Source organism: Bactrocera dorsalis, chromosome 1, assembly GCF_023373825.1.
Source record: "Bactrocera dorsalis isolate Fly_Bdor chromosome 1, ASM2337382v1, whole genome shotgun sequence".
Classification (NCBI taxonomy): domain Eukaryota; kingdom Metazoa; phylum Arthropoda; class Insecta; order Diptera; family Tephritidae; genus Bactrocera; species Bactrocera dorsalis.
In genome coordinates, this window is record NC_064303.1 from 4,053,389 (window position 1) to 4,066,082 (window position 12,694).

The window sequence follows — 12,694 nt, forward strand, 5'->3', positions numbered from 1 at the left end:
TGTTGAGTTCGACACTCACCTCATTGCTGTACTTGGATGCTTTGCTGTCACCGGTGGAGTAATCGCCGCCACCACACATGCTGCCATTGCCACAGTTGCCCGCACCGCTGCCATTGCCATTAGCGCCCAGTCCGCAACCATTGCCACCGGCCAGATTCGCGCCCATACCGCCAACGGCCGCAGAGCCATAACCGCCACCGCCGGCACTCATGCGCATGCGTCGTGCCAAACGCTGTTTCATTTCGATTTCATTGCGTCGCGCCAGACGTGCATTCTCGAAGTCCGCCACGGAGAACATGTTAGCGCTGGTGTCGTGCGAGTTGAAGCGTCGCAATTTCGGTTTGCGTCCCTCGACCGCCCCGAAATGGCCTAACGGACCGCCGGAGACAGCTGTAATGTGCCAAGTGTTGTAATTAGTCATTTGCATGTCGCGAATACAAATGAATAGTAGTAAACGGCGCAAAATGCGAATGCGAAAAATAAAACCTTAGCAAATCTGCTTGCTAATTACTTACCACTTATCGCATTGGGCGGCGTAGCAACACCTGTAGCAGCCGGTGACGCATTGCTGCTGTGCTTGCTGCCATTGACAAGATTGCCGTTTGTGTTGCCATTGTTGGAGACTAAGAAAAAGACAGGAGGCGGTGGATTAGCGCTGCTGCCGCCACCACAACTGCTGTGATGCTTAGCATTCAATTGCTGTTGCTGATGATGTGCGGCGGCTGACGACGACGACATGCCATTTGTATGGTTGCCACCTGAAAGTGAATAAACAGGGAGGCGGCAGAATTGCATTAATAAATGACTGGAGAATGAGTAATGTACTTAAGATTCGATTAGACAAAAGTAAAGAATGGAAAACGGAAAAATACTGGAATTTTTTTTAATTCGGTTTAGAATTTTTATTCAACTAAGCACTGGCTAGACAAGAAAATTTGCAAAGAAGTCTATTTAACTGGTGGGCGTAAAGTCTTGCCTTCTAGTTACTCAAACTGCTTTTAGGGTGGTTTTATAAATATGTTCTGCAAGCAAAAAATTTGCCATGGATACGTTTCGATTGTAAAGCATTCAGTGCAAAGAGCTTTTGCTAAGGTCAAAGATCTTTTTAGTTGGTATAGATTTTATTTTATTCTTAAAAGTTGTATGTATGGAAGGTCCATGCAAAAGTGACGAGATTATAAGGAATTGGAGTTATTTCAACTATTTTGAAGTAGGCATGATAAGATGTATGTAGTTTATTACTTTACAGAATTTCGTTGGGAGTCTAATGAAAATATAATAGAAATAATTTACACACTCTTTTCACTAATGTGATGATATTTATACAATATGGTTCACTCCAGCGATAATTTCAGCAATTTCGTGCTAGTAACTTTCATAAATATCGTAATGAACTCCTTGAAGCCTTAAGGTCTCTAATGAATTTTTGTTTAGTTTAAGTTGGATAACTATATAACAAATAATACTTGGGTATATAGTTTGAGATCTAAAATTTTGAAAATCAGGACATATGAGGCTGATTTGAGAAAGATTATATTAAAAAATTTCATGAATTTATCCCTAAAAGAAAGAAGAGCCATATAACATATCATTTTAATCTTATGGGCGGAATAATACAAATTTTGTGTATTTATGACTTTATAAAAACTTTTTGGAATAAAAATTGTACTTTCAAGGTAGAGAGAGGTCTTTTAGCATATTTTCAAGATGCTCATCTATTATTGAAAGTTTTGACGAAATAACCATTTTGATATGTTGGTATGGAAGTATGTGTATATCGAAAACCGAATTTATTAAAGGCAGTCGTAAATATGTTTACAATAAATATTTTGAGTTAAGTCCAGAGGCATGATTTTCAATTAATTTTTTATGTGACGTAAAAACGGCAATTCAGTTTAGTGCACCTAATGGTTGCACTTATCACCTAAAAGTAATCGAGATAGATAAGGAGTTATACATATAGAGATATATAAATGACCAGAGAGACGATAAAATTTAAATTCGGGGTGACTGTCTGCCTGTTCGTCTATCCGTGCAAGGTGTAACTTGAGTAAAAATTGAGATATATTTATGATATGACAGAGAATCGCAGTAGCAAGGGCTACCTGTGGGTAAAGAACTTTTAAAAAGTGCGCGTGGCCCCTTGTTTGTCAGTGTATGAGTTATAATTAATATCTGCATATTTAAAAATGCTTTGATTTTGATCCTCTGGTTGACGTTTTCACCTTACAGTATTTTGCGGGCTTTGATTTTTGCAAGTTGCAAGAGTGTAAATGTTCGGTTGCACTCGAACTTACCCTGCCTTACTTGTTTTGTATAAATTTTTATTGGTTATTTATTAACTATCTACGGAACAAACACTCGTCTTTCTTATAGGACCCTTTATGTATTTTTAATATGTAATAATTTCGTTTGGAAATTCCTATCTCACGATCATTGCGATAACACTAAAAGTTAACTTTTCGTGTTTTCGACATTCCAATTTACTTTAAATATTACATTATTAATCATGCAATGAGTAATGAAAATTTTGAAAATGATTTTGCCTTTAGAAAATTATTACTTTTACAATAATATTCGCAGCATACAATAATTATATTTTACTGGAAGGCTTGCAAGCCATATACATATAGACCTGCTATGCTTTTTTATAATATTTACTTTAAATACAAGATTTTATATTCTTATAAAATTGGTTATATATGATAGCAATGTTTACAACTCATAATATTTTATTATTTAAATATTTGGCCAAATGAAGCCTTTGTCAGAAATTACAAAATTTTCAGTGCTTTTCCGAAATATTTACTATCATTTAAATATTTAATAAAATATATTATTCAAAATGAAAATTATTTTCAAATAATTATATTATTTTTATTTATTGCTTAAAATTTTAAATAATTTTATTAAAATTATATGTTTGTTAGTTTTGTAATTTCTTTATAAAAAAAAAATTTCATTTATTATAAAAAATTGTATGGCATTCTACATGCTTGTGCTTTATGAAGCCATGAAAAAAGAATTCCTGTATTATATAAACATTTTGGGGTCAATAAAAATTTGGTCAGGCATTCAATTTCTCGCCAGTTCGGTGGGATGTCTAAGAGTGTGAGCTCCCAAGTGTTTAAACTTTGATCTTGCAAACATGGGACAATGAAATTAGAAATGCTGAGACGTTTCTACCTTGTCTTCGTTTTTTTTTTTTTGAGGCAAAAGTATCTAGCGAGAGCGCGTGAACCGATAGTAAGCCACCACTGGCCAAACTCCCGCCAAGCCCAACCACCCTTAAGAATATACGAGTGGAACGGAGCACCGACCGGATCCTATTCTACCGGTAGCGGGGCTGAAGAACCCCTCATTCCCAGCTCAACAGCTTAGCAGTTGCCTAATATTCCGCTGTGGTCTGGCATCAATACTAATCTTGACACAATTCACTTTGCGGAATTCCATATAAAATTTATTTTATTCTATTCATTTATTCTTAATCTTGGAGATTAAAGAAAAAAATTAATAAACATTTTTTAACTCTGTTGTTTAGTCTGAGTCGATTGCTTGATAAAAAATTTCAACTTCAGGACCTTGAAATGGAACGAGTATTTTCTTCATTATTTAAACCTCCATTTTGTGTAAATACAAGATTTTGGAATATTTGTAAATCTGACTAAATTGTATCAAATTAATAAAGTGCATAAAAAAAATACCGTAAAAAATTTAAAAAAAATGGTTAAAAAATGACACATTTATAATCACCGCGAGCTATTGTGTGAATAAGTCAGAATTTACAGATTTGGAATATCTTTTATAGTTTTCGTGCTAAAATTAAAAGCACACCACTTTTGGAAAGCTCGATAAGCAACATTAGAAATATGCATACCAAAGAAAAAATTATTTTTTCAAACCGCGAAGGTAGACGACCTCATTGAATACTATTCTTCATATCTTCTCAATTATATTCTGTTAATTTTCCATTAATATTAAATTAATTTTGCAAACACCACTTTTTGATTTTTATTAATCGTTTAAAGATTCGATTTTGTCAGCGACACATTTCGACTTAAAATTGTGAACTCAAAATAGCATTTGATTTCACTGCTACGCGGTCACACAATTAATTTCAGCTTTTTGCACATGCAAGCAATTATTCGCAGCATCATTTAAGCGCTATTAAACGCGATATTATCCACTTAGAGCGTTCCCAGCGCATTGTCAATGAGCGCGTGACATGTGAAAAGTTCAACAATTTCATTGCCAGAACGATTAAAATGATTAATTGATTGCAATGAGCATTTCATCATCTTTGGAAGGCTTCTTATTGCTTTTTTTGTTTCGCCTTTTTACTTTTTGCCGAACGCGCAACATTGTTGCGGTGAGCGCAGCGCAGCGCCGGCCAACAGCAGAGCGGCGCTACGCCGCAATGCCTATAAATAAATCAACGCGCGTGCGTGTGTGTGTGTGCTTAGTAACTGTCGTTTATATATTTAACTACGCTACAATTTCGCTACATTTTTTCGCTTCATTTGGATTTTTTTTTTAATTTCTAAAGAATTTTCGACGCTGCCGACGGTGTACCCTACTCACCTACTAGATTTGTTGTTGATGACGCTGTATTTTTTATTGTTGTTGCTGCTGCTGCTGCTACGGCGCTCGTAGTGGTCGTATCTGTTGTGGCACCAGCTGCTGTTGCCGTTGTTGTTGCTGTGGTTGCAACGCTGCCGACAGTGGTTGGTGTTGCCATGTGCGGGCTACTCTTGATAAACCAGTTGGCCAAGTGTCGTTGACGTTCGAATTCGATACTACTGCGTTGCATTTCGGATAATTTCATGGAATCAGTCATTTCGCTAGGCAACAAAGCGATTTGAGCGCGCGCGCAAAAAAATCACAGAAACAACAAACACAAAAAAAAAATTGAAAGGAATTCGTTAACTACGAGGAAACACACAACAACAACACTTTTAATTTGCTTTTATTGTTTTGTTGTAGTAATGGTTGTTGTTGTTGGTTACTGGGAGCAGCTGCCGTAAGGGTAGGGCGTGCACGCCTGCGCACAGCACAATGAAATGATCGCACACACTCACACACGCACACAGTGAATGCGGTTTTCTTTTATTTTATTTTTTTAATTTTTTTTTCAATACTTTTTCAGCTCTGCTTCTGCTTAGCTACTGGAATGTTGTACGCACTACACTTTATTATTGTTGTTGCTGCCAACTTCAGTGCACTTGCTTGCCTGAATTTGCGAAATTATATTTTTTATATTTTTTCGTGGACACTTCGAAATCTTTAGAAAAATCACATTTTTTTTAGTTTTCACACTTCTATGCATTTTTTGCGGCTTTTGCTTGCGTTTGCTTTGCCTGCGCTTGTTGGATTATTTACACGCCCGTTTCTGGCCAAACCAAGCAGAGCACTCGTTGTCACTTGGTTCTATTCTAATTCACACTGTGCTAGCCTGTCAACTGCCGGCCCGTATTTGGCATGATCTACAGCCCAAAAGCACTGCGCGCACATACACACACGAACCGCTAATGACGGCGTTGACAACGCTGCTGCTGACGACAAACGGCAACCGACGTAGCTACAAAAACAACAATATTGTATATATATTTTCTATATATACGTGACTATAGGTGAATCGCTAAGCGGAAAAATTCGCGTTGACGACCTTAACGACACGCGTACTCGCTAACACTCGCCGTGCCAGACTCACGTAGACTATAGACACGACCCGTTCCGTTGGCGCGTCGAATGCAACTGCCGGCCAACGTCAGTGCTAGCCACATGCGAAGCTCCACACAATTCGTTGTATGTCTCTGCTTGTGTGCGCGCGTGTATGTGTGTCTGCTCCAAACAAAACTCACAGCAACAACAATAGCGCGCTTGTAAGCAACACTCCGCTATAAACAATGAAGGCATGAACTGCCGCTGTGACTCAGTCAGTCAATCCCAGCGTTCGGGCGTCATCGTCATCGACACAATCAACCAACGACATTTGTGTATGCATGTGAATATGTATGTACTTAGGTGCGTTTGTTGTAAAATCGTTGACTGCGACGTCGACGTTCAAATAAAATGAAACAAAAGCAACAAATGCCAAGAGCCAGTCAGTTAGTTGGTTAACTGAATGATTTTGCTTGCTTGTTCGCTGGCTTGGTTGGTTTGATTGGTGAGCGAGTGGCGTTGTGAGTGCTGAGCACTACACAACAATGTGCTGAGTAGCCACACAATGTAAAAAGCAGAGAGGCAGGCCGGCAAACCGTTGTGTATATGGCTCTTGTTGCTTGGCTAACTGGTGTGGAGGGGTTGCTTACCTGTGAATATGGCAAGAAAAACGAAAAAACAAAAACAACAATATTAGTTATGTGCATACAGTTGTAATGTGTGTTTAAATACTCGTAATAATAATAAAAATAATTATTCTTATAATAACTCTAATATAACAATAGTTTGCCAGCTGTAATAGGTGAGTTTACTCCTAATGAATGCCTGCCGCTTGCTGAGCAGCGCGTCTTCTTTTTGTTGTTGGAGACATGTACAATGTGTTGGCAGTGTTTGCGGGGTATACTCACATGTCATTATGTACATGCATACATACGTACATAAATATTTCCTATATTCGTGAGAGTATATACAGGTCATATGGATAGAACAGGTATTTTGAACTTTTAGCATAGAATGCTTATACCCTCAACTGAAGCGGAATATTGCTACTTTAAGAAGTTTTTAGAAAATATTATATGTACAATAGAGCAATCGATTTTTTTCTTATAAGGTCACATATATAAACAATGTTTTATGGATCATTTGAGTTTTGAGTTAATTGAAGACATCAAAAGAAATTCGGCGCGAGAGCTGAGGTCGACTGACTTAAACAGCTGCTGTAAACACACTGGTTGACAAATCGCGCTAATTTTTGGCATCATGATTAAGGACAGTTGTACCAACCTAGGAAAAATAATATCTTAAATACAATCAATTATTCTGATTTTTAATTTTCCAGAAGAACTAATTAGTAGCGTAAAATCAAATTAGGAGTATTTTGTAGATTATGTTTATTGGGAAGGGTTGCCCCTACCCGTTCAACAAATATATAAAAATAATATGTGTACATAAAAGTTATTATTTGAAGAATTGTACAAAGTAACTTGTTAAAACAATACACAAAATTTTTCTATAGAAATTAAAAAAAAAAAAAATATAAAAAAATCGGAATTAGGTGGCAACTCGGTTATTGTGAAATTTCTTGTTCCAGAAGAAAATTAATTTGCTTTGAAAACTTTGAAATTTTTTTTTTAAGTTTAATAATTACAATCGAAATTAGGTGGCAACTCTTTATTTGTAAAATTTCTTGTTTTAAAAGGAAATTGATTTTCTTGCAACTTTATTAACACTTGCCACCACATTTTCAAGTTTAAAATTAGGTGGCAACTCTGTTTTTATGAAAGTTGATTTGCTCTAATATTTTTAGTTTAGTTTAGTTAAATCTAAATCACAAAAATTTAAATTAGATGGCAACTCGTTTTTTATGGAAATTTCGATTTCTCACAGAAAATCCCACTAATTTGCTTTGAAAATTATAATTTTTAGAGAAATGTAATACAGTTGCAGTAAAAGCTTTTAAAGCTATTTTTCACTAAAAGCTCCCTCTTTCATTCAAAGTTTTTGAAAGCTCTAATTTACGCTCGCTTTCTATTTTCTTTTACAAAGGTGCCATATAGTTTATTATAATATGTATACATATGATATAAGATATACATATGTATTATATAAAATAAAAAATTTAGATAAGGTGGCAAGTTATTTGGTCTGTATAAAAAAAAATTGGTTTGCTTTAGAAAATTTGAATTTATTCAAAAAAATACATTAGGAGCTTAAAAGCTTTCTCATTCTCTTTCATTGTAATTTTTTGAGTTTTATTTTTATATTTTTTCCATCAAAAATTAAACTAAGTTTCTTTGAAAGTGTGCAATTTATACCAGAAAGTAATTCAAATAATATGAAATAATTAATAATTAATTAGGTGGCAAATATATTTATGTGAAATTTCTTATTTCACTAAAAGCTTTCAAAACCTCTTTTATACTCTATCTTTCTAATTTATTTTAAAAAAGTCTCACAGAACTTTAAAAAATAGTCCTAATTTGAATTTTGTTCCAAAGTCGGCTATAAATTTTGATGTTCCTCACTAGTTTAACAACATTTGGTCACCATTGTTGACATTTTTTCTAATGACTTGGCTGGAAACTGCACTATGGAAATCTATTTTAGTACAATTTCTCAAACTGAAATGACAGAGTGGATATAATAATGATTCTACAAGGCCATCCTTCAAAGAGCTAGTTCATAAATTATTTCTTTATATAAGAAGTTGTGTTACACATAGTTGCCCAAACAGGTCGAACAGATATTTTTGGTTCAGTTATGATAACTGAATTTCTAATATATAAGTCTATCGATCCTTAACCAGAGTGAACTCACGGTCTTGAGATTATTTCTGATAGTTCAATGTCATGCTCGTGCAAATTTTAGCTTCTTGATAGTAGTCAGTATGCCATTACTAATACTTTAATATATTCTTAAAAAGAGAGAGGAAAGCTTTTCGTGAGCTGAGTGGTAGGCTGTCTGATAGGTCAGTTTTCTTCGGCACTAAGATGAAAAAACAGCAATTTATAATTTTAACAGTGACAGCTCTCACTAGTGAAATGAAACTACCGTCTAGGAACGACATTTCCAACGATACAACCTCGAATTATAATGTTAATGATGATTCAGTTGGATAATTACTTGCACTGTTTCTAGCTCTTTAGTTTTAAGCTCTTTTTTAGCTTTAATTAACTTCCTAATTTTCTATAACTACCAAGTTCGCTATATCGAGCTCACTCTGCATTAAATTTCAAACGTGTTTCAATTGCTTCCTAATCATTATGACAATAATAATTTCCTATCACATTTTATATTTACCTAATTGCTTAAGAGCTTAAAATTATTTCGAGATAATTTAGTTCACCGTAATTTATAGGTATATAGTAGGGTATGCTTTAATACATTGTATGTCACTTGATAACAGCAAGAATGACATAACACAAAAAGAAGAAAAACACAAGAAAAGTTTTCAAGTTTCGGCATGAAAAGCTAATGAAGAGAACAAGCAAGAATAACACAAGGAGAGTTTTTAAAAGGCATTGGAGTGCATTTGTAGGGAATAAAGCAGTAAGATGATTTACTATTGTTTAAAGATTTGAAAATTTTAATTTTTTAACTTATGCCACTTTGCCTGGCAACCACTGTTATATAGTATATGTATTGTGTCTTTTCAGCTTAAAGCAAAAATCGAAATAATTTATGGTTATTCCTGGTATTAGCTTAGCTGCGATCTCTTAAAGATCAAGCTTTTGTGTTTTAAAATTAAAAAAATATTTATTTTATATAGTTTTGTTCAAATGTTTTGCAATATTTGGCATTCTGACACATTAAAGCAGGAAATAAAATTAATACCACTTTGAAGGAGATAAGCAAAACACACGAAATAATAATAATAATAATAATCGCAAAAAATGAGCACGTTTAATCCGCACCTCCACCTACTATACATCAAATTATATCCAAACATACATTAAATACATATATATATATACACATGTATGTTCGTATGTACACTTACGAGCACTGACATGCTCACCGATGACTGGCGATAAGCTTTCGCGCTGGCTGGCATTGCGCTGTCTCGCGGCAGCTGTTAAAGTGTGATAATCAAAAGCGGCCGACGTCACTGTCGCACGGGCCGTCACTCGGGCTGGCGCGTTGCTGTTCCTAGTTTTGTTGTTGCTGTTGATGGGGGTTTAGCTTAGCGGTGGCGTGTTGGGTGCCCTATTTCTAAATTACTCGCGCAAGCAACAAGCAATTGCTGGCGTCATATGGGGGAGGGGGAGCGTTGTTGAGGAGGGCGGAAGGTCTTTTGCAATGTACGATATCTATTTATGTACTTACGAATATATAGTATGGTTGGGTAAAGCATGTCGAGTACGTTGGAGCAAAAACGTGTGTACTTGGGCTACAAATGTTTGCACATACAAACAATGTGGCATACTCACATACATACATACATATATACACACCTACAAACATTTATTTTTGGGTTCTAACTCAATAATAATTATTGTTGTTCTTATGTTTTTTTTTTGTATTTTTTCGTATTTATTGTTCTTGCTTCCAATTTATTTAGACCGCAGCAGACTCTGTGCTATATTTAGTTGTTGTTGTTGTTGTTACTCTTTTCCTAAAACGAGTATGTATGAATTATGACGTGCGCTGGCTTTCAAGTGTGCACATACTCGCTTACACACATACATACTAAATAGTATGTGATTTTTATGGTTTGTTTGAGAGTTTTCTCTCTGGGCGATTCTACTTAATTAATGAGTGTGACCTTCAGAAAGTGTAGTGTGAAAAAAAACTAAATAAATAAATTAAATTTGAGGTACTTCATAAATGTACTTGAGCTTGAAGTAGTTATTTACTTTTGAAATGCTTAATTTTTTGATTGCTTCGTGCTTTCATTAGCCCTTAAAATCATCTAAGTACTCGTAAGCACAAAGTGGTTTAAGGTTAGATTTAGTAGGTGTTAATAAGAGTATGTGGCAATTAGGCGACCGTGAGTGAAATTCAGCTTGAATCAACTCTCTCACAACGGACCGGCGTTCTAAGCGGCTGAAGTGAGATCTCTATTGGGATCGCCCGCCTAACTTAACAGAAACTCTGTCAGGATTATTCCTTCTCTCTTGGTTTAATTTCGGTCTAAATTCTTTTTTTTTTTTTATCCTTGAAGTGAACAATTATTTAAAGTTACAAGCGTTAAAGGCCATCTGTAGTAAATTTTTGTTGAAATTATCTTATCTTAAATGATGTGGTGGAAATCAGCACCTTTCCTAACAGCGTAGCTTCTGCTAATATAATATTATCACTTTGAGTTTTTGCTCAAGCATTTTATTGGAACTGATCGAGTTCGTATTTGAAATACGTGTCGGTTGTCTATTTACTTAAATTTTCAAATAACAACATATCGATTCTCATAGTTAAATTCTCTCAGAGTCTAGGCCCGTTTCTGTTACACGGAACCGATTGTCGTGTAAACGATTAAGCTCAATGCAAATTAATTTGACAATTGGTAGATACTAAAAATTATTTCGGTAATTTCCACCCGATTCGGACCAAATCAACACGCGGGGAGGATATCTGAAAGAATAAGATTATTTTACCAAAATCGCTGAGAAAACATCAGCCTCAGTCTATCAGCTTATTAATTTAGACGAGGGTCGCATCAAAATGATGGATTCATACACGTAGAGCATATGGGAAAGAAATAGAGGTAGTTTACCGAAGTCGCACTGAGTTTCCTGGGAGTCCTGCTTCGTACAGCGGTCTAAGGCCAGGAACGATGTAAGAATCAGTCTAAAAGCTATAGTCATGTTTCATAAAATGAACTGACATACTGATTTAGGTTAAGAACTTTATGAATAACTAAAACAAATTCTGGTCTTTTTAGGGCTTACTGACACTCTTTCAACTGTCATCTTGAAGTTTTATTCTTGTTTACGGAATTACCACGACAAAGCACTCAAAAGACTACCAACTGCTTCAAAAATCTCTATGATTTGAGTGAACTTCAAAATTATTAAAATCTTAAGAGATACTTTATTCCAAAAAGGAATCGATAATCCGCTCTCCTATTGCTCTACCGTTTGATGTATGGATCTCTCGTGAGTTTGACAAGCGCTGGTCAAGAATCAAAACTCGTGTGGCTGTGAGAGCCTTCCGGTTCAAAGTGGAACGCAAGAGGTCTGTTGAACAACTTGTTCTTAGCAAGCTTCATCTCGTCACCATGACGGGTGCTCTGACTGGTAAATGACCAATATGTTTACGTGCGGTAAGGTTATATATTTTGTTGGATGCAAAATTAACAGAGCTACATATGTATATGGAAGAATGCAACTTAGATGCATCACTTTCTTGTGAACAGTTCAACTTTTGCCGCACTGAGGTTGAAACATTTCGATGGACACACTTTCAGCGAAGCTGGCGAAGTGACTGAGATTAATGTGGTATTAGCCGCTTTAAGAAATTTGTGATAGATTGTCGATCTATAACGGTATACAATTCCATATCTAGAAGTTTTAGGAATCACAAAGTACCAGCGTTCACAGCTGTCCAAGTCAGATTCTGTGATGCCCTGGCTACGAAGATTAGCCTTACGAAGTAAACTAAAATTTTTAGTTATATCTCCCAGCTCTCACTTTAAGTTACATCTCTGGCTGATAGCTCTCATTTACATTTAAGGAATCGGTAGACTCAAATAGCTTTAACTACTTATTTCAATGATCTCATAGTACGAATAAGTGGTGAATAAAAAAAAAACAGATTCCTGCAATTTTCTTAACAATTTTCTATTCTTAAAAAAGAAAGCCAAATTCCATTATGAACGTTTTTGTTAAAGAACATGGTGGCATGATTTCTGTTTTACTTAATTTCACAATTAAAATTTTATTGCATAGACTTTTCGCTGTCATTAACTTCTGTCGTCGTCGTCACTATGAATCACTGTTCGGCATATATAAAGTTGACATACATATATACAAGTGTATGCATGTATAATGTAACATATGTAAGCATGTGTTAACACATAGCAATGCAGGAGCAT

The 12,694-nt window shown here is 35.3% G+C and overlaps 1 protein-coding gene across 1 annotated transcript in view; it reads right to left on the reverse strand.

Moving 5' to 3' along the window:
• The window catches only part of LOC105232401 (uncharacterized), a 148,820-nt gene that overhangs the window by 18,158 nt on the left and 117,968 nt on the right, over positions 1–12,694 (reverse strand). The window contains exons 5-7 of the mRNA XM_029552889.2: positions 4,582–6,311; positions 516–758; positions 20–390 (exon numbers count right to left, since the gene is read on the reverse strand). Coding sequence (XP_029408749.2) covers positions 20–390; positions 516–758; positions 4,582–4,837 — 870 coding nt within the window. The 5' untranslated portion in view covers positions 4,838–6,311. The remainder of the gene's footprint in view (positions 1–19; positions 391–515; positions 759–4,581; positions 6,312–12,694) is intronic.